We start from the raw sequence: 24617 nt of genomic DNA, 5'->3' as shown, positions 1-24617 counted from the left end.
GATATCGCCAGACTAAGCGGTGGTACTGTCTAATATCAGTGCTGTAGACGATGGTACCGTCAATACCCCAAAAACAGGGGAAGAAATATTTTTAGACTCCAAGTTTGAATCTATTTGGGGCCTATAAAGACCCCTCTTATCCTTGCTTAGTACACACAAATACCAAAAAGAAAGAAAAACATTATTGTAATCTTGTGAGAACTCCTGTGAAGCTCTAAGTGTTAGTAAAATTTAAGAGAGGAGGCAGTAGGGGTGTAAAAGTTCTCTCCTAAACCTGTTAAAAGGAGAATCGAATTGTAAGAGTAGTTGATCTTCGCCCATTAAATTTAAATTAGATTTAAATATTTTTTAATTAAATTTTATTTATTTAGGTAATTGGTCAAATGAAATTAATAGATAGTCCATAGGGTCACATGAAAGCCCAACCCGATCCGAGTCGATAACAAATGAAAACGCAGGTTACTTTTTTCTATAACTCTGATTCACTTAGAAGTGTTCATCCAATTATGATGTTTTAGGCTGCCGTGAAGGTCGAATTAGTATGATATATGCTCTATCATGATGATGATTGGAGACATATATGCACATCAAAAGCATCATGATACCTTCGGGACAAGATGAACTGATGAACTGATGAACTGAGGAAGATGACAATAAAAAGGAATAGCAATTGCATTTTGAATCAACAATTCCAAAGAAATAGATTAATGTTGTTGTTGGAACTGAATCTCTAATGTTTTATTAGCTTATAGATTGAGCATTAGTTTCATTAAATTTTCAATTTTCTTTACAGACGTCATATAGAAAATATATCTAAAAAGCTTTCAATCTCATAAAATATGCTGATATGATTTTGTTTCATTACATTTGGATGCATATATGGACTCGAACTTTAGACATTTTAATTATATAATAATTTTAAATTTGATCCAAATAAATTTTCTAATAAAATCTCTAATTTGACCTTTTCCCACACTTCTCTTTTCATTTTTCCCAAAGAATTATATATATATATATATATATATATATATATATATATATATATATATATATATAAATGTGTCGAGAATAGTTGTGACGCTACTTAAGACACGACTGTTCTTCAGTTTAGGACGTGGCGGAGATCCACGAGTGAACCGCCCCACTTCGTAACTAATGTCGGAACATGAAGATGCTCGAGATGACAAATTGACCATATTTTATTGCGCCTTTTATTCACCTCTCTCTCTCTCTCTCTCGCTCTCTCTTGGTTCTTTGATTCCCCCGATCTTGGAAACCCTGAAATCGCACCATTTCCCCGATCTTGGAAACCCTAAAGTCATGGATTCTCTCTTTGTTGCGAGTCTGAGTCTCTTGATCTTGGCGTCATCCATGTACCTACAAGCTAGGGCACGTTTCCCGCCCCTTCTCTTCGATTTCCGAGCTTTGTTGTGGTTTCGGTTGTCTCTTGTGGAAGAATTGTTGATCTTGTGATGGCATCGCGAAATTTACTTGGAATTTGTCCGTGCAGGGAGAGAGCAGGGGATCGGTCGTCTTCTTGGATGGTTCTCCCCACAGATACATCAGGAATCACGCGCAGGATAGCGCAGGGAAGGTAATCGTAGTTTTCTCTGCCTTTTCTTATGTGCATCGCTGTAAATTCGGGTCTTTCAGCTCGTGGTATGGGTTTCTCATCTTATTGTTTGGGGTCTTCACGCATTCGATATGTCTTACTATGCATAGCTTTCTGGGTCTAACAAGTTCGAGTCGGTGGTCAGCCGGTTGAACAAACTATTAGAAGAGCAGTCTTTAGTAAAGGAATTGGATGCTGGTTATTTTAATTCAGATGGCATCAATCGAGGAATTGTTGCTTAATTCTTTTCAATATATAATGTTGTTGGAAGCACTGATGATTCTTCACCACCTCTTAATGTTATGACCTCATACACTAGAATTTTTAACCTGGATCCACGACATGATTGGTACCTAAAAATAAGGATTTATGTATTACTCAAGAAGCCATTGGTGGAAGTGGTCTGAAGATATTAGTGTTTCAGAACAAGGTTCTTCATGTTCATGACTTAGTTATTAGGTGTAGATGGACTGTCAGGAACTCACCACATACATACTTCAAGTTTGCAAATGTGAATAAAATTTAACAATTGCTTACCCCTATCATGAGAAGATTATGTAGGTGTTGTTTAATGAGGAGTGCTGAAGGGAATCCATCTTCCTTTCTCTGTATTTATAGGGAATATTATAAAAGATGTCAATCATGTCTCTTAAGAGTTAACTATCCTTATCTTCTCTAATCACATTTTCATACTTGAGTAAAACACACCAATAAGTTCTTTATATCTGGTGTCTGAACTGTTGTGATGTCCTGTACATTTGCTCGTATGATCCTCTGTGTGTCCAATTTAAGCTAACTTGCATGTTTGAAGTCTTGAAAGCAATAGGATGGAAAAGGGTCAGAAGAAGTTCTAAGCCAAACCAAACTAAAGAATCCAATGGAGGTTTTTAGTATAATTGTTCTACAGAATCTCTGGTTTCTTTTAGTTATAAGATAGTTCTTCCTATATTAGTCTTGTTTGTATTTTGAAAAAAGAACTCTGTTATGTGTTTGCAAATATTGGTTGCATTCATAAGAAACATATCAATAAGTTGAAACTTGTAAATTTTATATTTTACCATCTGTTTATCGTATATGAATATTCCTGGATTTTTGTTTTGATGAAGTTTGTGATCATTAGTGTATGTGATGGAACTTCATCTTGTCAATATATGATTTTTTGTTACCTCACATTTTTAAGTTCATGCGAAGTTTGTATTTTGTTCATTGTTTTTCTCCGAACACCTTATATGACATGATCATGGAGCTTCATGCATTCTCACAGGTGAACTCAATGTCTTCGAAAGAAATTGCTGCAACAATATCAGCTCTACTTGGTTTTGCACCATCTTTATCACTTCCCATTGATTCTTCATACAAGGTACTATTTGTCGTTAACCTTTAGATCTGCTTAGCTTTATTACATATGGGGCTGTTCTATTGATAGGTTTTGTTGGAAATGGACATTCCTATTTTGTCTAATACCCAGGGCAACTCTTACATTACTTTGTGAAATGCTGCACTTATGAAAGCTAAACCTTGGTGCTTGTTTTGCTGGCAGTTAAACGAGGTTCTATTTCCCAATCCTTTTGACAGACCTAATGCTATTTTCTTGCTGGAAGTTAGTGGAGTTGAGGGTTAGTGTATTTGTTTCTTTTGAGCTCTGAACTATATATATAACTTGTAGAGGTGTTTATACTCTTCACTTTCTTGCAGAACCAGTTCTCTCATCTGAGTACTTAAGTAGCCAAACTGCTAATGTTTTCAGAAGTAGGATTTCTGGATCGAGCAATACCAAACTAGAACTTCCAGGTGTCTGATTTTTTTCTGTTGTAGTTTTCCTCCAAAGATATGCATATCTATGATGGCCCTTTTTTTCTTTTCTTTGTATTGCATGAAGCATCACAATTTTTTTTCCAGGTGAAGATGAAGTTTCTGTTGTTTCTTTGGACAATTCTTTGGATCTTGAATGCAATGCCGCTTGCCTTGATAAGGAACTCAGTGATCTTGTAAGATTTTTATTTTCTAGTTAATTAGTTGTTGGATATTACAAGTTGTTGGAAATATGTTAGTTTCCTGAAAAGAGCATAATGTAAAATGGTATCAATACATTGCAGGCAAAATGGATGGGGGGATCATATGTTGGCACCATAGAGTCACTAGATGGGAAGTTGACTGTTCCTTTAGCGAGTGGTAGCACTTTGAGTTTGCATCTTGCAAAGGTTCAACTTTCTTAGCACCTTGTATATGTTGTTCTTTGATTCATGACATACTTGTAGTCTAGTGTTAATTCATCCTTAAAACTCCTTTTAGTTATGTATTTCCTTTTTCTTCTCCAAAATCCTTAAACCATTGTTCCTCCTAAGTAGGATTGTCTGTAAATTAATTGAGTTTCTTATAGAGTTCATGGTTCAGTTGTTGGATTCATCTGTACTGTTTTCTGAATAACATATATTTCAGATCTGTATGCTAGCACTCACGTTGCACCGATTTCTCCATGTATATATGGATATATTTCTAGTGGTTTTTATGTGATATTTTGACAGCAAGAGGTTGGATTACATTTTGCACGCCTATCATGACCAAGGGAAAGATTGTGTTCAAGTGGCATTCTAATGACTGTGTTTGTAGTTACAGAAGTATCAGTTAATTCTTATCATGTTGTTGGTTTTAGAGTTCAGATGCTATTTGAATTTTTATCTGAATGAAACATTTTATGCAACCGAAAGCAAGAACAATTAAATAGTGAATTAACGCATATTTATTTTGGAATAGTTACTATCTTCGTCGGGATGGTTATAAGGATATTGTCATTTGAAGTCTTCTTTTTAGGCTAGTTCAATAGAGACAGTTTAACAAAAAGTAGAAACACTAATAGAATATATTGTTTTCAAAAGTTTTTTCTTTTTAAAGTTACCTACCATTGTTATTGGCCAAATTGAGTGCCTCAAAGATGGTCCGGGCGACGTTTTAAACATGCGCGACTTGGGTGCACACCTGAGCCCAAGCGCTGGGCGAATCAAAGTCTAGGTTCAGTCAATTTGAATTAGTTGGTTTAGTCGAACCAACTAAAGTCTCCCACTTACCACCCCCACCCCTACTCCCCCCACCTCTACCTAGATCTCATTTTGCGAGCGAAAGAGAAACCCTGCATCATCACCATTCGTTCCTCTGCCATTTGCTTCATTCCTTTGTCGTACATTGTTGGCTACTCTCTTCCTTGGCCATATGTAGTCATCCACGACCTTCCTCTGCTCTACGCACCATATGCTGTTAAACGCAATCTACCCCTCTCCTTCCCTCTGAGTGTCCCCTCCCTCTTTCTCCTCCTCCATCGTCGCCCCCTCCCTCTCCTCCTCCGTTAACTAATTATGTTCCCTGATATCTCCCCTCCCAACAAATAGCCGCTGAGCCTCCCCGTTCCTAGACAACTCCCTTCTCTTTCCTCCTCCTCCTATCCCATGCCTCATCCCTCTTCTCCTTAATTATATATATTTTAATATTTTCAAGTGTCTTGCTTTGCTCGGGTGAGTGCCTATCACCTCAGGCAGTTTGACAGCTTGGTGCCTTTTAGCGTTTAGTACCTTTAACCACACTAGTATATGTAAATCTTATTAATTTGAAAATTCAGAAATGATCATAGCACTTGATTATTTGTATTTATTAATCACCTCACTTGAGTAGTTCTTTCTTGTCAACTCCTTATGAATTTTTCTACCCCTATAACTGAATATCTTTGTTCATAGTCTGAGAATGATTTAATGTGGTAAGAAATTTAACCAGTGGTAGTTTATTTACTTAATGTCATTGACATTCATATTGGCACATTTTCTTTGACATAAACAATTTGTAGAATGTTGACAGCTACTTGCACATGCTTTGCAGAAAGCAGACCTTCAATTTGCATCTATTCTTGTTTCTTTGGTTAGAAATGTTAAAATGGCAGTGGAGATTCACAAAGATTTATCAGAAAGCAGCTTTATGCCTTCAGAAATTATGACAGGCCGTTTCACAGGCATTGAGGTGATCTTTTATTGTCGCTAATAGGATGTGATCATATGTTTGGCTTCATCCTGAATAACACTTTGTTTATGTCTACTTTCATTGTTCCTGTTATTATTGCTATTTGATGCATTATTCACAAATGAAACTCATTATTGCAAATATATAATGCAAATACAACCCTCGTTGTTATCGAAGCATTTTTCTGGCTGATGATATTCTTTGTGTCGGCCTCAGGTTACAAGATTCCAAATTCTTGGACACAAATAAATGCCTTGGTTTCTCTGAACTATGGTCATAGAGTTATAATTTGAGCTTAAAAGTTGTCTTACAAATATAGGCTTTTGATGAATTTTTTCCAGTCAAAACATTCTGATGACATTACCAAGTCTACCAATTTCTACTGTTTCTCTCCCTTTTTACGCAGAAGACTTGTCGAATACTGGGCTGAACTTACTACAAACAGTTTACTATTGTTAGCTTTGGCTCTTCTTTGTTCAACAAAAGAAATTCTCAAATTTTTACAATGAGGTTACAAGATTTCAATTCTTGGAACAAATAAATGCCATGGTGCCTCTGAAACTATGGTTATAGTGTTAGAGTCGGATAGCTTGAACATTTCCTTATGAATACTAGCATTTGATGCATTTTTCCAGACAAAATATTCTAATGACCTTAGCAAAGTCAGGTAAGTTAACTAGTTTGGTTTCACTTTTGTAGTCAGCTTGCTAAACCTTGCCTTTGAAGGATATTGTTTAAGAATTTTATAATAGAATTGTATCCTGATGATTGTTTACTGAAGCATCTTATAAAAGTTTGCTAAAAATTGTTTTGGCTGTTCTTTATTGGCTTATCTGAAACATATGGGTTCCATTATGTTTCAAGAGATGGTCAAACCACAGCTTAAACAAAATATGTTGCTGCTACTAAGTTATAGCTTGTTGTTACTTATTTTATTGCTGCTAAGAATGTTCGACTATCATGGTTGTCATGCATGTTTCTTCATCCAGTGGCATTTCTAATCTCTTGTATTTTCCAGTTAATAAATAATTGCTTGATGGCAGGATTGGCCAGAAACTATAGGAATTCTGTTGAAGTTTGTGACTTCTATAATTGATTTTTATGTTTATTTACATGTGTATTTTGTGACTTGATGAATCTATTACAGGCTCTTAGAGCCGAATATGGTTCGGGGGACACTGCTCGACAGGGGGTGGAGCTGCTTCAGACAACACTTCTAAAGTTGTCTGATATGTTACAAGTGTCTTACAAAGGTTAGTGATGGTTATAGGTTTAGGCTTGTGTTTATTTTCTAGTCAATGTTGTCAACTTAGAAATAGTATTTAACTTATGGTTTGCATCTTTCTGGAAGGTGGCTGTTCATGAATGAAACTAAAAGATGCTTTACGAACCTGGTTATGTTTCTTTGAGACTGAGACTGCAGATATATTGTCCACTTCTCATTTAATGGGACTACATAAAATGAATAAGCAGTGACTTCTAATTCTTCTTCAGTTACTTAAATCTTATTATTTTGCCAGATATGGTTTAATCTTTGATATAAAAAGCTTAAGTTGTTGATTATATCCTTGTTATGTTTCTGTGTAACTGTTGATCTTCACAAGACTCATAAAGAGTAAGCATGCAAAATTCTCAAGGTATGGTAAATTTTTCCTTTTCTCATATGATAACTTTTGTCTGATTTTTGACGATTAGTGAAGGTTCTCACTTCAGATCATTGGTTTTGCATAACCGTTTAAAATGATTTTGGAAGTTTGTTGCTAGGTAATATTGTAATTGGCCAAGCAACAAGCTCCAACAAATTTATGACCGCTGTTGTCATGGTGGCCTGGTAGTCCATTAGCAGCAAATTTCATGTCTGCCTTAATGCTTAAACTGAACATATGCTGCAATTAATATGAAATAACGCTTACATATATGCTGTATTTCAATGAAAGATGATAGACTACCATCATATTTGCCTAAGTCAGACATAGGTTTTATGGCCTAGTTAAATGTTTCAGGTAGCCCACCTTTAGAAACATTGTCAGTGACTAAACTAATTTTTTTGGGTTGAATTATTTCACTTAATTCTTGGGCAACTTTTGTGAGAGTTCTTTATATTATTTTCTTTTGCCTTTTAGGGAAGCTTGTTGGAGTTGTCGTATTAAACAATGAGTCTTCACCAGAGTCGGGAATGTTGTTGGATGTAACTTCTACAGCAAGATTTTCCAGATTGTTGGAAGAAGAAAGCTCTAGTACGACTGAATCAGAGGTGCTGCTCGTCAGACGGAGTTTGGCTTGGATAACGGGAGTTATCCTTCTTCTATCAACTCTCATTGGGGTGAGAAAAAAAAGTTATATTTTGTTTAATTATATTTGAACAAGTTAAAGAAAAAAGAACTTAAAAGCATTTGTAGTTCTCACTTCATTGTGTGGTTGCTGCATAGTCTTGACAAGAGCAAATTTATTTGCTGAAGAACTAGAGTTACTTTTTTACTTGTAATTATATCTTTTAAGCAGGAAATAGGAGTGCAACAAATAGTCATAGACTCTCAGTTGATAATATATTCATTTTCTTTTTCCTCACTTTTTTTTTTGTCTGGGTGTACTTCATGTTACATGCGATGTGCGAAGATAGATCACCATTTATGGCAATATTTTAAAATAAAATTTTGAACCCCTCTCACCATTTGACATCCAATGCTGAGGATTCCTATTGATTGCAAAAGGTCCTACTGTTTTAGATTCAATTTTGTGTGCTGATACTCTGGCATTGGTTTCTCAGGTCTACTTATTACTCAACATGCCGCTGACAAGGGACACCCTTCTTTATTCCAATGTCAAGCTAGATTGACTTAAAGGTATAAACACAAGTCTTTCCTGAAGTACCCAGTAGAGGCTTTTCAACTACATCATCAGACAAGTTTTTCCTGGTCATGCTCTTAGCAACAGCCAAATGGATAATTATTTCCTGGTTCTATATGCTTACTCTTATCTGACTGATAAATGTACTATTCACTTGATGGATCTGATGCAGAGCCAGTGCTTGGAGTTGTATTAATAATAATAATAATAATAATAATAATAATGCTGGTTTTGAACAGCATTATCAGATGAAAATTTTTCACAGCCATGCTTGTAGCAGCGGCCAAATTGATAACCATTTCTTGGTTGTATATGCCACTTATATGAAAATGCTGCAACTTTATTGTTGTAATGTACAAAGTTTACTTTTACGAATTACTGGCTATAACTTTTATCAGTTTGTTGAAGTTTATATAAGTTGCGTCATCATTTGTGAAATTTTTGGAGTATTCCTGTGTTCTCTTCCTGTTAAGAGTTACATGATACTCTGCCACAATTATGTTGTATATAAGGTTATCCTTTCTAGTTACTTTCAAGACTGAAAAAACACATGAACTGGTCCAATTAATAACAGGATATGATGATGTTGGAAGCTTTAAAGTAGGATTTCAGTCACAATGCTCATGTCTTCTCCACTGTTTTTTTTTACTGAATGAACGATGATCTTGTCCAGATTTGCACCGAGGTTGGTGACATTGATAACTATTGAGTGTGAATCCACAAGAATTCTTCTGCAACTTCCTTTTGTAAATTATTTGTTGTTTGAAGATAGGGAAGTCCTTCCATGATGGTGGAGAAAAGAATAGCACTAATTATTTCTTGCCATCTGATACCAGCCTTTCATTTCTTTCAGTGTCGGTATTAAATTGTACCGAGCCAATGGTACTACTCAGACAACATTCAAAAGCCATCAATGAATCACTTTTGCAGTAACAGCTGGTAACACCAACTAACTCGCAGCAGTGATTATTTTCTTCAGAAGCTATGAACAAGAAAAGTATGGCACATTCTTCTTCCCCACTCAATCTCTTTAAGATTGATATGACTTAATAAATAATAGAATGGTAACAGCAGTAGATTACTATGAGCTCGCACTTTGTTTTGTTTTCTCCTCGAGATTGATGTCACTCATATATTACCTATTTGCTTGCAAGCAGAACAAGCCTTGGCTTTTGTGTGTGCCTTGCATGCAGGCTGTGGTGACACGATTGTAGGTGTGTATTAATGGATGCTACATGCAAAATGGAATATGGAAAAAGATAAGCAATTGTATACATGAGAATGGATAGTGCCACAGTAATGGTGAGGAAAGTTATGGTGTCTGAAGAAGAGGAGGATGATTGCACAGTATGGTCCCTAGTCTACTTCCCAGGAGTATGATAGACACAACACAACATTTTGGGTAGTAAGACAAGTTCCTCCCCTCTGAAACAAACTGGTGATGGAGAGAAGAGAGAGGAAGGGTAGGCAAGGTTGCTTTGCCCACCAGCCAAACTATTTAAAGGTCATGACCTAACTTGGTTCCTAGGTTTCCTATCAGAATTTTCCTGTCTCTCCCTGTGATACTTGGCTAGGGTTTGCACTTCACATTTACTAACCATAATGCGCCTTTTGAAAAAGATACATGAGTGAGAAGGTATGTGGACATGTTAATAATTGAAGACAGTTTCACAAATGAAAAGAGGATATTATTTAAAAGAAAAAAAGAAAAAGAAAACAATGGAAGGAAACTCTTTGTGACACCACTGATTGCATTTTGTATGTGGAATCAATCATCTAACTGGTGTCTCTGTGGTCCATGTCCCAACCAGTCATTTAATGCATGATCTCCAAGGATCAACAAGCTGTAATTAGGCAACATTGATTGTGATACTTTTGACAGCATGTGGAGGCTGCCATGGTAACTAGAAAAAGTAGGTCACCCATACACACAGTTTCACACACCTAGGAGGGTCCCCAGCTCACCCTTCAATACAACAACAAGCTCTAAGGGCACACACACACAATAAAAGCCACACAAGTGATAATTCTCTATGCTACTAAACTGATTTGTTCTTTCTAATCTTCTCTTACAAGCATAATTATAAAACCTGGATCCATATTGTTGTAGCTAATTAGTTGACACCAAATCCTCTTGTACTTCACAAGCAGGCTGGACTCGATATTGTAGCTAATTTTTTGTTTTGACCACAAAAAAAAAAGAGATCGTGTTAAGTAATTAGTAGGCTGAAACCAGATTTTTTTGGTCTGCCACTGTTATCACATGAGAGGTTCTGTGGATTCCCTTGTGAGCAGTGTAAGAGGTATACAAGGCAATTATGAGTCCTTATCACTTCTCTGCATTATTTGGGACTGTTCTTTTGATGTCTCAACGAGATTAATTGAGACTATATCGTGTAATGCTTCCAAGTAGAAATCCATGTCAAATTAGTATTTAGTTCTCTCTCTCTCTCTCTCTCTCTCTCTCTCTCTCTCTCTAACTTGATTCTGACTTCATGTCTTGTAATTTTCTTGTATGATGTACTCATTGGCATATCAGGTACTCTTATATCATCAAGCCATGCCAAAGATTCCCTTTGGAAGGTGATGTCTTGATCTCATCCCAATTCAACATATGATATTAAATAGAGCAGCTGGAGGAAGTGATTAAAGTACAAAAAAAAATGACATATATATTTACAAGCACAGAAGAAAGACATTTAAAAGGATGTATCTAATTATTTCTAGCTAATCTGTGTGAGACGATATGAACACAGCCACTCACCCATTTGCAAGATTGAAAAGCACCAAATACTCTTTCCCTTTTTGACTGAATCTAAGTTCACAAAAAGTGTAGAAACTTTAAGAGAGAATTTTGTGGTCATACTAGGAAAATAATCTCATCTACCAAAAATTCTCTCTCTAAACAGAAGCTGCTAGTAAATGAAGTTTTTACTAGCAAATGAAGGTGTTGTTTCATGCATTTAGAGATGTTTTTAGGATAAAAAGGATTGGTTCAGGAAGCCTCACTAATTTTTTATATAAGGAATGACCTATTAAATCATATTCTAATCTATGCTCCAATGTGTTGGGCATAAATTGTATTAGATTGCTGAGATGAATCTCTCTCTCTCTCTCTCTCTCTCTCTCTCTCTCTCTCTCTTAACAATCTAATTAGAGTATTCTAAAGAGTGCACAGTCTCCTTCTTTCTCCTGTGTTTGAAATGCTAAAGCATTGGTTCTACCAACCAATGTCCAGCAGAGTTGCATAAGAGACTTCCTAATGTTTGCATGTGGTGATTCATAAGGATTGATTCCCTTTGGCTCACATGTGTTCATAATAAATAGGCACTCTCTAACCCTACCCAGTGCCTACTGCACACAACAATAAAATGTACTACATGACTTCTGCCAAGATATGAAGTCGACACACCTACAAGTACAAATACCTGCATGACATGGAGACTACCCCAATAAATAACCACACCTGCAAGTCTAAGACAAGCTCATGAACAGATGGCTGTGTTGATCCAACCTAATGCAGCAGGAGGAGATGAAGAAGAAGAAGAAGAAGCTGTAGCTGGTTTTTGGGGGTGTGCGCTGCAAGTGGGATTGGGAGGTGGTGGAGTGACTTTTCCTGATCTCAAAGTCAACTAGCAAAACCTTAATTATTGTCATCCTAATCTTTGTTAGGATCCATAAACCAACGTCAGGCTTCTTCAAGCTGCTGGCATCATCATCCCATTAAACTAGAAGAGAACTTTGTGCTGTTCCTTGTTGGCTGCTGCCACACCCCATGTTGTGTGCTTGAACATGACTGAGACTTCTTCTCTATTTCTTTCCCGTATCATACGGTCTGATTCTTCTCGGTTCATCTTATGGCAGTTTACATGTTCCATTAAACATGACATTGCAGTTTAAATGCCTTTCATAATGCTTACTTGTTTTCTCCTTAGCAAGGCTTCTTTTCTTGGATTCGAGACAACATCTCTTCCGAAGGTTGAGTTGTAGGCACAGTTAGCAACGAATGCATGAGGGCTAATGGGCATGCATCGTTGTCTTTTGACAGCCTGAAAGCTAAAGATTAACCAGTGTTCTTCAGATTCTTAATGCCATACTTCCAGCTCGAGATGTGTTGGATTTGCTACATTCAAGTCTTTTAAGATCTCTGGCATCCAACAATATGATATATTTTTGGGCAAGTCATGGAGGAAAATAATTGTGATTCAACCAACAAAAAGAACATTTCAAGACCGAGATGTCGATCCGTTTGAGATCAAGAAATGGCAATGGCATCAGGAAGAGTTTCACTGTGGATAAACTTGCAGATTCTGATGACAATGAAATATAATGTTCTTGGAATCTCTGTCAATTGTCTGGATCACATCACAGGTTCGGGAAACAAGATGTTGTTCCTACCATGTCAGATCTATTGATCCGTGTTGTCTTTCTCCCCTCCACTGACTCTGCCACAGCACCAAACCCATGTTGAAGCCACAGCTAAACAAGAAGACAGTGCAGTGTGTGTTTGTGTGCGTGCACCACATGTTGTGATGGTTATCCATACAAGTACCAATGTAGCGATGATACTTTTATCTTAATTAGTTGACATTAGGGAGCTGCAATTGCAGTCATGGAGTAAACAAATGCACAAGGTTTCTGCAGGGTTAGTAGTGTCATATTATTCCTAGGGTCTCCTGTTGTTGTCTTCCTTCTTCCTCTCTCTCTCTCTCTCTCTCAGCTACCTCCATCCTTTGTCTTCCCATTCTCCTTTTCCGATTAGGTTGAAGGTAAGCATCCCTACCTTGTTCAGGGAACCTTGTGGGGCATGCAGGATCAGGTTGGTAAAGCGAAGAATCAAACAGTAGTAACCCTACCTTCTCTCTCTCTCTCTCTCTGACATATTCATCCTTCCATAAGGGAGTACAGACATGGTGATCTCCGATCCTTCTTCTTCTTCGTCTTCTTCCTTCATCCTCTCCTGATTGATCTCTTTCCGGAATCATCTTTCTCATGTAAGAAAGAAGCAGGACAGCAGTGTCATTCTTGGATCCTTTGAAGAAAAAAGGTGGCATGAATATGGAGGTATTTAGGCCGATCCCCTTCGCTGCTTCTACCTCGCTTTCATCCTACTCCTCCCTTCGGCTTGGTCATGCTGATGCTGCCGACTGCTCCGCTCCTCCCGTGGAGCGCGAGCACATGTTCCACAAGGTAGTCACACCGAGCGATGTCGGTAAGCTGAACCGCCTTGTGATCCCCAAGCACTACGCAGAGAAGTACTTCCCCCTCGACCCCTCGTCGGCGGACAAGGGCATCCACCTCTGCTTCGAGGACCCCAACGGCAAGCACTGGGAGTTCCGCTACTCGTACTGGAACAGCAGCCAGAGCTACGTGATGACCAAGGGGTGGAGCCGGTTCGTGAAGGACAAGCAGCTCGATTCCGGAGACACCGTCTCCTTCAGCCGTGCCACCGCCGGAGAGTCTGGACACGGCCGCTTCTTCATCGACTGGCACCGGCCCGAACCAACCTGGCGACGCCCGGCCCTTCCCGTCCTGCAATTCTCACCCTGGGGTAAGCTTTTCTCACCCACTATGCCCGCCGTGCACGGTGCTGCGGACCTCGGGCGGCCACAGCTGTTTCATCGAGCGATGCCCCAGCCGCCGCAGCAAACCAGGGTGCAAGTCGGTGGTGGAATGGCCGGCACGCCGCTAGTTCTGGAATCAGTGCCGGTGCGCCGTCGCATGGCCGAGCCAAGGCGAGTCCGGCTGTTCGGAGTCGACCTCGAATGCTCCGAGATGGATGGCCATGGAGAGACCTCCATGGACACTGCTGGTCCTGCCTAAACTCTCCCTCCACTGGAAGCATGATCAAACAAGCCACCACTCAACGAGGAAGAAGGAAAGGGAGAGAAGCAGCCATCATGCCGTTGCTTCATAGAAAGAGGTTGCAGGATCCTATCATTCTTTTTGTCTTCCTTGCCATCTTTAGCCTAAGAAATAATTCTAATCTCTTGCTGTGAGTATGAGTTTGGATGAGAGGAGAGAAAGGATTGGGTCGCATGTCAACAAAGACATGATTGCTGTATCTCTTCTATCTTAGATATGAGCTACAGACTCCAATCACATATATGTCAAGACATCTAACTACATGAGGTTGTAATCCAATCTTTTGGTTCAGTAGTTGGACTATGTTCTTACTTGCTCTTTCTTGAGGAACCCTTTTCCCTTGTCATTTTTGCTAGGGTTCTCCCAGCTTTCTCCTGCATGTTCCAAACACTCAGCAAGCTTGGCAGCATGTTAGGGTCACTTGAGGTTGGATCTCCCAATTCTTTCATCTATCATGTTGCCATTTTCTTGTTTGTTTATGCTTTAATGGTTGATTAAGCTGGTTTAGCAATGCTTCAAATTGGTGGATATGGTTGCATGGAACACACAGACGGTGTGCAGTGTCTCTATAGAACTTGAAGCTTAATATTACAAGATCATGTGCTATTCACAAGGTTTCATCATCTCTTTATCAGTCCTTTCAATTTCACTGCTCTCAATGGGGTACAGACAACATGGATATACATTAGAAGATCCTTGTGGGATCAATTCACAAAGGAACAGAAGGATTCAGCTCTGTTGAAATTGTAGTTAGGGGGTTTTCTGCCACATTTACAAGGCAATGAAAACATTAATGGCAAGTTACATGAAAAGGGAAAGCATGTACATATGTTTGCTTCAAGGTTTGTGATCATTATATATAGGATGTTCCTCAACACTCCCTCTAGGGTTCATTTATTCATCCTTAGGACTACCCCACATTCTTAGACACTGCTCTTGAGGTACATGAAATCAAGCATTTGGCTTCTGTAAATCACTTGATTAATCTCTGTGTATGCCATAGAGATATAGAGAGAGAAAGAAAGAGGACAGTCTAATTGTTGAGAGGATACATGAACTTCTCATTCCATCATGATGATTGCATACCTTAATTTTTCTTGATGTCATAAATTATTTAGCTGAAAATATTAGGAGTTACAGGTTTCCTAATGTTTTGTATCTTCATGATACATGTATGTATCTCAGGAGCAAACATGGATACACTCACATCAGACACAAATGTTTATACTCTTTGATCATATGGATTGCATGAATGTCATATTTTGGGACACAAAATTGCTTGGAAAAATGCAGCAAGCTCCTCTCCAGCACACATCAAATCCTCTTTTTTCTTTCATGCAAATACTTTAGTAGAATAATTTTCTTCGAGTCTTCTTCACTTGTTAACTGCATTACAAAATTTTCTAGTTTTATATCAGCTTTTGGATTAAATTCTATCATGAGAAATCTTAAAGAAACTAACTTTTGAAACAAAAACCTTAATCCTTTAGTAAACCTTGTTGGGATTGATAAGTATTTTTAGATTTTTAGATTTAATTATTCTAATAAAACAAAGATTCCTAGTAGAAAACATGGAAGAAATTTTAAAATTAAAATTTGACTATTCTATAAATACGTCGGTAGACAAAAGCTATAATTTTTTTTTTTAATCTTATATAAGAAGATATACAAGGAGAATTATGTTTGAGTTAGGTTTATCAATAGTTTGATTACTATGTCAAGAATTTAATTTTTCTTTACGAAAATAGGTAGTGGCGGTGTCAAAGCCATATTAATCTTGTATCGATTTATTGATATATTTTTTATTATCGATATCTGATTTTTTTAAAAAAATTTCTTTCTCCCGAACAAAACTAATGATTATTGATTTGACTTGATGATAAAATAATTAAAAAACATTTATTGACTTCAAAATTTTTATTTTTATTTCTAAAAGGTATTGAATGGTAAACACCAATGAGCATTCTATCAAAAAGAAAGAAAGAAGAAGCTAATTTTACAAAGACAATTCCATCTGTTTATTCTCAATAAGAAACCTCATCAACATTACATATCCTGAAAAATAGTTGATTTGTGTGTTAAGCTTCTAACCTACCACAATAACTCAATCTTTAGCCTTCAACTGAAATCATCAACTCATGAACAACATGATCTTCAAGTTAAGCTTGAAAATGATTAGTAAATGGTTCTCAAATGGAGTGATGCAATTTGTGATAAGACTGATAGTGTTCAAAGGATACCTTTCTATTCTATTGTGTCATTGTTAAACAGTAAAGTATATTTATTTTAGGCACAAGTGTTGCCAGAGGTTACTCAGATACTTGGAAGATGGAGGCAATTGACTGAGAAGTCTAAAGACCCTTAGGTTTTATTATAAGTAGGAAAGGGAACAAGATTCACAAACACTACTTTACATTCTTATTGATCTATTTTAATATCATTTGTCATAGTTTAATTTGATGAAATAATTGACGAATACACCGATAAACTTACACCATAAATTTGTACCCCATTTCATCGGAATTAGTATTGTAAAGAATCTCCCATGTATCTTAGATCTTACTATTAAGAATGGTAGTGTTACTTGAGTTAGCCCGCCAAAGTTTCTAAGTCGGAGGTTTTCAATATCACAGCTTTATTATAAATATGAATATTTATAATAAAAGATATCTAATTCACAGTAAATCGTTTTCTTTTTCTGTTATGCTAAGCGGTGGGCAGAATCGTCATTTGAACCGGCCGAAATCGGCTAGCTTCCAAGACCGGCTCGGGTCGAGCCCGAGCGGAGCGCATCCGGTGGCAGTGCGCCGGTCCCGGCGGACCGAGTTCGCCGGGTATCGCAGCTCACCGGAGACTCCCGCCGATTCAGACACCTGGCTGTGCCGCCCGCTGGCGCCCGACCTCATCAGCGGGCTCAGGCGGACCGTAAACCCCGACACGCAGCCGACGCCTCGCAGTTGTTGTTGTTGTTGTTGCTGTTGGTGGTGGCGGTGGCGGTGACGGCTGCTCGCGGAGATCCGCCGCGTCGGAATCGGACGCCTCCACCCGTTCGAGGACTCGCTCGTGTACCCGCTCGCGTCCGACTCCTCCTCGTCCTCCATGGCCGGCGACATCCCCCGCTGCACCAACCGACACGACCTCGTATTCTGTTCCGGTGCCGTCTCTCCCTCTGCCGCCGAGAAGGGCTCCGGTTGCCGCTTCTTCCTGCGGCGGCGGAGGCGAACGAGCGCCGAGAACCATGATCTCGGTCCGGAGCCCTTACGAGGCACCCAGTCGTCCTCTCCCTTCTCCGATGTGTGATGCCTGAAGAGCGCTTTGAGGACGGAGAACCGCCCGGACCTCCGGTTCCGACCGCCGTCGAATTCGCCATCCAAGGTGTGGCCGAGCCCGGGGGTGCTGAAGAAGCTGGGGTCGTGGTGGTGCGAGGCGTCGGAACCGACGGATCGGCGGTGTGGCAGGTAAGGCGACACGGACCGGGGGAAGGCGATGGTGGGCGCGTCGAAACCCCATGGTTGGCGGTGGGGGGATAGCTCGTTCTCGGCGGCTACGAGAGCGAGGAGGCGCTCCCTGAGGCAGGAGGCGCAGACGCCGGCGCCCAATTCGTAGGGATGCTCCTTGCACTTCATCGCCGCTGCCACCAGCTGCGGCCTCCGGCCATCGACCGCCAGATTCAAGCCCCAAGGTTCGTTTCTTCGTCGATTCTCCACACACAATATCGAGAGATCGAGAGAGAGAGATATCTTCGTCGCGTCCTCCAGTCTCGAGCTATTAAGTAGGGCTCTCGATCGGCCAGATTAATTAGATTCACGCAGCAGGAGTTGTTCACCGATGAAACAAATGAAAGGTGACGTGGTCCTCCCTCTGACGCGCGATACCACATGGCTTAGAGACGTGACGTCACCCCGTGCAGCTCTTAGGGGTGACCCGTGCGGAGTCGGAAAGAGATCTGCCAACGAGACCGAACTATACTTTTCTTAACGTACTTCTCGTGGCCCAACGCTTCTCGTCACTGGGGTCCACCGCTGTCTCCACTTACAGAGCAGGTAATTCACGACGCGAAGCGTCCTGAGTACCAAAAGCACTTCCGTCGAGAAGGGTGAGACGTGGGTATACGCCGACGGGTCAATTTTGTGATGCGCATTAAATGTTGGGATTTAAACTACAAAATAGAATTAATAATAGATTTAATAGGTAATTTGGTCCCCTGAAAGAATAGGTGGAAGTCAAACAATCGGAGAAGAGATTAATTATTGAGTAAACAACTGTTAATTTTAAAATATTTAAAAATAATAATAAAATAAAGAAGAAGGGGGAAAATGTCTAATAAATAAAATAAAGGATAAAATCAATATTTTTGGGGTTTAAATTATTGACATAAATCTTTGTACTGTGACCATACACATTATGTGCAAGATATCATCACCTTGGTGGATTTGGGACTTTTTGTTCTTTAAGTAATGGTAAAACCTATATACACAATAATTTATTTTTGTCCAATTTTATCATATTAATATAAGCTTAAGGATAATAAACTAGGAAAAAAAATACTAACTTAATTTCTTGAAGATATCTTAAAAAGAAAGGATGAAATCATCACCAATGTATAGTGGATTGTATTAAAATGATCAAATCTAAGAATGTTCTATGCCACCAAAGTCAACGTGTAGGCCCATCAATGGACTTGTATTCATGTGATCAAAACTAAGAATGTTCTACCGCACCCTAGTCAACATGAAGCCCCATCAATGCTTTGGTGTTGAATTCATTGTGATGGAAACATGGCAAATTAGTCAACCATCTGAAGCCATGTCAATTATAGGCCACTACTTCTGAATTGCCTTCCACACTTGTCAATGGTCACAACTTGTGACTCTTACCGTGTCAGAAGTGCATGATGTCAAGTCAACCTCATCTAGAAGAGACGAAAAAAATACATGTCATTAATATGCAATGGCTTGGACTGCATTTTTTTCTTTTTTTTTTGTCTTCTTCTAGTGAGAGATTGCAATTATTCTAAGAAGTTTCTCAAACAAAACATCACTCTCCATCATCAACCTTCCTACATTAAATATGGTCAAGTTTGACAAGAAAGATTCCGTGCCAATGAGGGAATTCTGCCAACCATGAAGCCCAGAGAGGAGGGAAAATGATGTAGAATAATACTTAGGTCACAGGTTGAAGGTTGACATCAATTTCCTAAGCCTTTTCACATTCAGATATATTTTTGAACAATATTAAGATCTTTCACACATATCCCTCCTGCAAATTTTAATTCAAATAATTCAGGTTTATCATAACTATAATCAACATTGGCTAATTTCAGTCAAAAATATAAAATCATAATTTATTTTTTTGAAAGATACTAACATCATCCTTAAATGATAGTTAGCTGATGAAGTGATTACAATGGCACTTGTCCAAATGCAAATATACGAATCACTTCAATTCTTCAATGACACATCAGCAATTTAGGACTGATCCTTCAACATTTTTCTCAACTAAATATATATATTAATACTGAATCAGTGGCAGGATATTTGACCTACCAATAACATTGTGTTCATTTCATAAGAAGGTCCCCTGAAAAGGATCAAGTTTGCATACAAGAAATTAACTCATAATGCCTAAACTAATACAACTTTTGTTTACCTAATGCAGTTTGTAGTGGTAGCTCAATAGAAAATCTTATCTAGACAACAAGGTCAATTACCTGGTTCTCAATATCTACTCTGATGTCTTTGACTATCATGATCTACTCACTTGTTCATATGTAATTGTTTCCTGTTGACAGAGCTTCTATTACATTGTTCAAATGAATTCATAGCAGGTGCATGCCTATAGCTATTACACCATAACCAGTGCTAGCATCTTTTGGAACCTATGCCTTCACAGAATAGTAGTTGCAGTGTCCTCTCAGATTTTTCACCTTTACTAGAATCTTGTTGTGCATTTCTAAACCTTGCAGAGATATTTCAGCAAGTGCCATATCTCCTGTCTGTATCACAGGAAAAAATAACCTTTTGTAACATGTGATATTAAAGTTAAAAAATAATTTATTCCAATAATCAAAAGGTATAATACTATTCCCAACATCTTTCAAACAACAAAAACAAAATCTAGTAACAAACTGTGTGGCAGCACAGTTGCATAAATTCACAAGCAGCAATTGCCTCTTCTCAATGAAAGGAAAGCGCACCTCTGTACATGAGGGGAATAAACAGGTGTTTTGTAATTCCGTGATGAGCTATTAATCAAGCATTAGAAGTAACTATACTCGTCACGATCACTCATCTGAAGGAACGACAAGATCGCCACACCAAAGACCACGAATGAAGACAGCTCCATTGCCAGAGCACCCCATCCAATGAGATTTGCATGCTTCAATATGGAGGGTATCGCGATGCTTCCTACAACTGATGCTCCCGTCAAGAATTTCGTGAAATTCACCCAGCTGGTAAGCATGGAAGGCAAGAAACTTGTTATCTCAGATCTAGGAAAGCAAAAAAGTCGTTCTTGTTAGAACAATAAGTACTAACCCATCTCCATCACCGGACATGAGTGAGCTGGAACCCCCAAAGAACAGCAATGGCATAGGAAGGATCACATACATCAAGGCTGCAGAAAAATTTCACAAACTTACCAAGATATTACATTCATTGTCAATATATTCACAAATCAATTACTCCATTACCTGTTAACATAGGCCACCAGTTATTGTATAAAGCACATGCCTGAAATCACAATGAACAAGAGAGAATATAGAGATGCAGTTGTAAGCAATGTAATAGACTAGCATCTAGAGTATACTCACCAAAATTTGTAATACTATTCCACCAGAGACCAGAATTGCCAAAAGAGCAAGCTGCCCAGTGTGCAGGCAAGCAGTCAATCTGTTGGATAAACCCGCCATTGTCTTCTTTACCGATCAATGGTGAGCTCAGTGGCGTAAGAAATCAACAATTCAAAACCTGTGGAGATAGATCACAATATAGTTTTCCTTAAGCATCACAGCATAAGGAATTAACTCAAGATCTCTTGCTGGTTTACATCTTACGTAACATAGTAACATATGATAACACGACCAGACATCCCATATTTCCGGTAGATTTAAGCCTATACTACCAAACCAAAAGCTAGAAATGAGAAAGAGAGAATTGCAGAGAACAGCTACTAGACATACTGATATGAGAGGAAAGGAAGTAGCTAGAAAACACCACCCACTGGACAGCATGCTCCTACATATCAGTGATGCAGGGTATGGAACGGTTGTGTACAGGCATGTTACCAAGTGGCCCATTGCAAAAGGCCCCCGCAGGATCCAGAGAGGGTCAACAAATGTAGTATTATTGAAGAGGCATGTTGGCAGAACAAACAAGGAAAAAAGAAATAGAGGAGTAAGTATAAGAAAAAAAGTAATGTGCATGTCTCTTGAACAAAGTCATCCATGGAAGCCTCCACTCAATTTATAGTTCAAGTATAGTTTGCAATATCAATAATGGCATCAAGATTAGTTACATGTGATATAAACAGAATTCATTGGATCAACCAAATCAAAGTTGCTCAGATCAGGATTGACCAAGAAAATAATATGAAAAAGGGATTAAAGGATCACTACAAAACAAAAGAGGGTGACCCACTGCTTGAGGCTCCTGTCATACTTTATTTGTTAAAGATTCAAATTAGAAACAAATTTGAGAAAACATATTTTAATACAATAAAATATTCGTTTACCATCATATTTTGTAGGTTAAATAACTTTATATTGATAGTTATAATTAAAATATAAACCATAAAATCATATAAAAGGCGCAAATGAAAATTAACAGGTAGTAAATGGAACTATGATATAATTATTAGAAAATATATACTAATCAAATCATACAAAAATATTACTGTGTAAATAACTATTGTATAAACATATTATACAAAAAAAAAAACTAACGGATAGATTTAAATACTTTGATGGTCCCACAATGGCCCAATATTTCTGGATGAAACTGTTGAGTGATGTAAAAATAAATTAAAAATTTAACAACTCTTTTAAAGCCTTTTAACTTCCAAATCCAAACTCTTCTGAATAGAATCTTCTCCCCAGGAAACCTTAAGGGTCTAAAAAAAATAGGTGAACTATCCTATTCGGATCAAGACCAGACCTCACAGGTTCATGTCAAGAGGTGCAAGAAACAAAGAAAACTGAGTAGCTTATGGGTTCAACTAATGAAAGAGTTAACTAGATTGCAGACTAATATGTGTAGGATAGTATGCATAGTATGATAGATAACAGGAACCCTTTCTTTTCATTCTGGCAATGGCATTTTCACAACCATATAACCAAGGTCAGTCGTACCGTACCGTACCGGCGTTTCGACCCGGGCTCGGTACCAGTACCGGTACGGTATACCGCTCGGTACACCCAGGTGCTACAGCTACAGTACTACAGCTACAGTACGGACTGATATAAGGCGGTTCGCATACCGCTGGCCTGTCGGACCGGTATGTACCGCCCGTACCGAGCGGTATGATCCGGTACGGCAGACCTTGCATATAACACAACAATTGATGCATGTAGAACTTGTTGCCCCAAAAAGAAACTATCACCATCTAAGGCTTCATGATGTATCAAATTGTAAATAATACCAAAAAGCTTCTCCCATCATTTCAATCTCTACTTTGCCCGACACTTCTTTTAGAATTCCAATAGACATCTTTCCCAACAATGTCTAATCCTAGCACCATGGACACAGGCCAACCATTAAAAGAATACTGATTCAAGTATAATACATTGGATGCCACACAAAAGAATGTATTGAATTCAGACAGTAACTGTTCTCAGCTTTTACAGGATACAGTATGATAGAGCATGATACCTTAGATTAAAACTACTTAATCTAACCACATAAACCAGCTGACCAGAAACCACACAAACTTTCTAAGAGATCCTAGACTTTGAAATAAAGGCATCTTAAATAGAAATTACAACATAAGGTAATTAAAAATGCAAGCAATAATTACTAACCCAATTTAAAATTTTTACACTCTCAGATTTAATTGGGAGGTCACTATTTCAGTGCTTTGTACTCACCACCATAACATAAGAAAGGTACCACCTTCTAGTTGTAAATGGTACGGTACATGCAAACTCCTGATCAATTTGCTGCCCAAACACCAAGCTGAGTTGATTGCTAATGTTGAACAATTCTTATAGTCTGAACTGTGTCATAGTCTTTAATCGCATGCAATCCACAAGGAGACTTCCTATATTCTTAATCTAATGCCACAACAATAGCTTATCCTGCAACTAAACAAAGAAACCTCAAACGATAGATTCATAATGTTTTCTCCTCAACCAAATTTGGGGATCTTTCTTAAGTTTTCTCTACTATTAAAGCAGCCACACTTTTCATTCTCCCTATCCTGCTTCAAGAAATGTATCATCTTAATCTGCTCTTTAAAGACATCTGCCTTATGTCTAGAACCCTGTTCTGTATCGTCTGGTCATCAAATCGTTCATCTCAATTAAACAGAATTGCTAACAACAAAACATTCGAAAAACCCTCTCGCAGGCTACAGCTAGTCCAACCAGACACAATACCTCACTATGTCAGTATCCTATTTCATCAAATTACATAAGAATTCCTCCTACTTTCTCTACCTCATAACAAATTCAAATAAATATTGCATGATGAAACAGACTGAATCACCAGTTTATTCGCATGATGAAACCAAAAGAAGATTGCATCCTTTTCCATAGCCTAACCGGTATACCCTGATCAAACCAACTCATATCACGATAGGCAAAAGGGATCATGGGGCGTACTACAACGGGAGGAAAGAAAGGGTTCCGCCGGAAGGATTCGGGCTCGTAGATCTAGGGTTTCGTCGGCAGTGCCGTCAAAGCCACCGACGGGCTCCGTTTGTCCTCCACCTGACGAAGCAACCAGAAAGAGAGAGACGTATACGCGTACCGACTTGCCCTAACAGAAGTGAGACTATATATAGGATATGAATGAAGGCTAAGTTTTGACAAATGGTTTCTTTGTTATTGCATTCAAAACTTTATTTTGAATGTTCGAGCATAAATCAAATATATTATCTTTATATTGTTATTAATTTTGTGTGTTTTAGGGTCTTATTATACATGGATTCTCATTATTGATTAATAAAAAATTTAATTATGATAGATTTTTTTAGAAAATAGAAAGACTATTATAATTACTTATTTTATATTCTTTATTCTCGCTTAAGCTATAGGATATGATCTCCCAGGAACAAATCAACCTAGTAATCAAAT

At 38.3% G+C, this 24617-nt stretch overlaps 4 protein-coding genes across 9 annotated transcripts; 2 read left to right on the top strand and 2 right to left on the bottom strand.

Moving 5' to 3' along the window:
- The first annotated feature begins 1210 nt into the window (after positions 1 to 1210).
- On the top strand, positions 1211 to 8858 carry LOC103998762 (uncharacterized). 2 transcript variants are annotated; one of them, XM_065169021.1, is made up of 11 exons: positions 1211 to 1393; positions 1515 to 1594; positions 2877 to 2972; positions 3153 to 3228; positions 3308 to 3403; positions 3512 to 3600; positions 3709 to 3813; positions 5477 to 5614; positions 6762 to 6867; positions 7738 to 7937; positions 8382 to 8858. In XM_065169021.1, exons 1-11 carry the CDS (start codon positions 1321 to 1323, stop codon positions 8448 to 8450), a joined length of 1128 nt encoding a protein of 375 aa, XP_065025093.1. In that variant the 5' UTR covers positions 1211 to 1320; the 3' UTR covers positions 8451 to 8858. The 2 variants fall into 2 exon arrangements, with proteins under 2 accessions (XP_065025093.1, XP_009418615.2); XM_009420340.3 differs by having other exon boundaries at positions 1212 to 1389; positions 1511 to 1594.
- Positions 8859 to 13071: 4213 nt separating this feature from the next.
- LOC135648698 (B3 domain-containing protein Os03g0120900-like) lies at positions 13072 to 14617 on the top strand. The gene has a single exon (XM_065166591.1). It carries the CDS (start codon positions 13514 to 13516, stop codon positions 14282 to 14284), a length of 771 nt encoding a protein of 256 aa, XP_065022663.1. The 5' UTR covers positions 13072 to 13513; the 3' UTR covers positions 14285 to 14617.
- A 2323-nt stretch (positions 14618 to 16940) lies between these two features.
- LOC103998760 (uncharacterized) lies at positions 16941 to 18099 on the bottom strand. Its single transcript, XM_009420337.3, has one exon. The coding sequence runs from the start codon at positions 17950 to 17952 to the stop codon at positions 17053 to 17055; it is 900 nt and encodes a 299-aa protein (XP_009418612.2). The 5' UTR covers positions 17953 to 18099; the 3' UTR covers positions 16941 to 17052.
- Positions 18100 to 19910: 1811 nt separating this feature from the next.
- On the bottom strand, positions 19911 to 24300 carry LOC135648463 (vacuolar protein sorting-associated protein 55 homolog). Of its 5 annotated transcripts, none has more exons than XR_010500967.1 (6): positions 24144 to 24300; positions 21138 to 21294; positions 21018 to 21057; positions 20863 to 20941; positions 20523 to 20777; positions 19911 to 20321 (listed from the first exon to the last, which is right to left on the bottom strand). XR_010500967.1 is itself a non-coding variant. In XM_065166189.1 (6 exons), exons 3-6 carry the CDS (start codon positions 21234 to 21236, stop codon positions 20585 to 20587), a joined length of 411 nt encoding a protein of 136 aa, XP_065022261.1. In that variant the 5' UTR covers positions 21237 to 21294; positions 21507 to 21561; positions 24144 to 24296; the 3' UTR covers positions 20362 to 20584. The 5 variants fall into 5 exon arrangements, 4 of the variants coding, with proteins under 4 accessions (XP_065022261.1, XP_065022260.1, XP_065022262.1 ...); XM_065166189.1 differs by lacking the exon at positions 19911 to 20321 and adding an exon at positions 21507 to 21561 and having other exon boundaries at positions 20362 to 20777; positions 24144 to 24296; XM_065166188.1 differs by lacking the exon at positions 19911 to 20321 and having other exon boundaries at positions 20362 to 20777.
- Positions 24301 to 24617: the final 317 nt, after the last annotated feature.

This window comes from Musa acuminata, chromosome BXJ3-9 (assembly GCF_036884655.1).
Source record: "Musa acuminata AAA Group cultivar baxijiao chromosome BXJ3-9, Cavendish_Baxijiao_AAA, whole genome shotgun sequence".
Lineage (NCBI taxonomy): Eukaryota > Viridiplantae > Streptophyta > Magnoliopsida > Zingiberales > Musaceae > Musa > Musa acuminata.
This window is presented reverse-complemented; position numbering and strand designations above follow the sequence as displayed.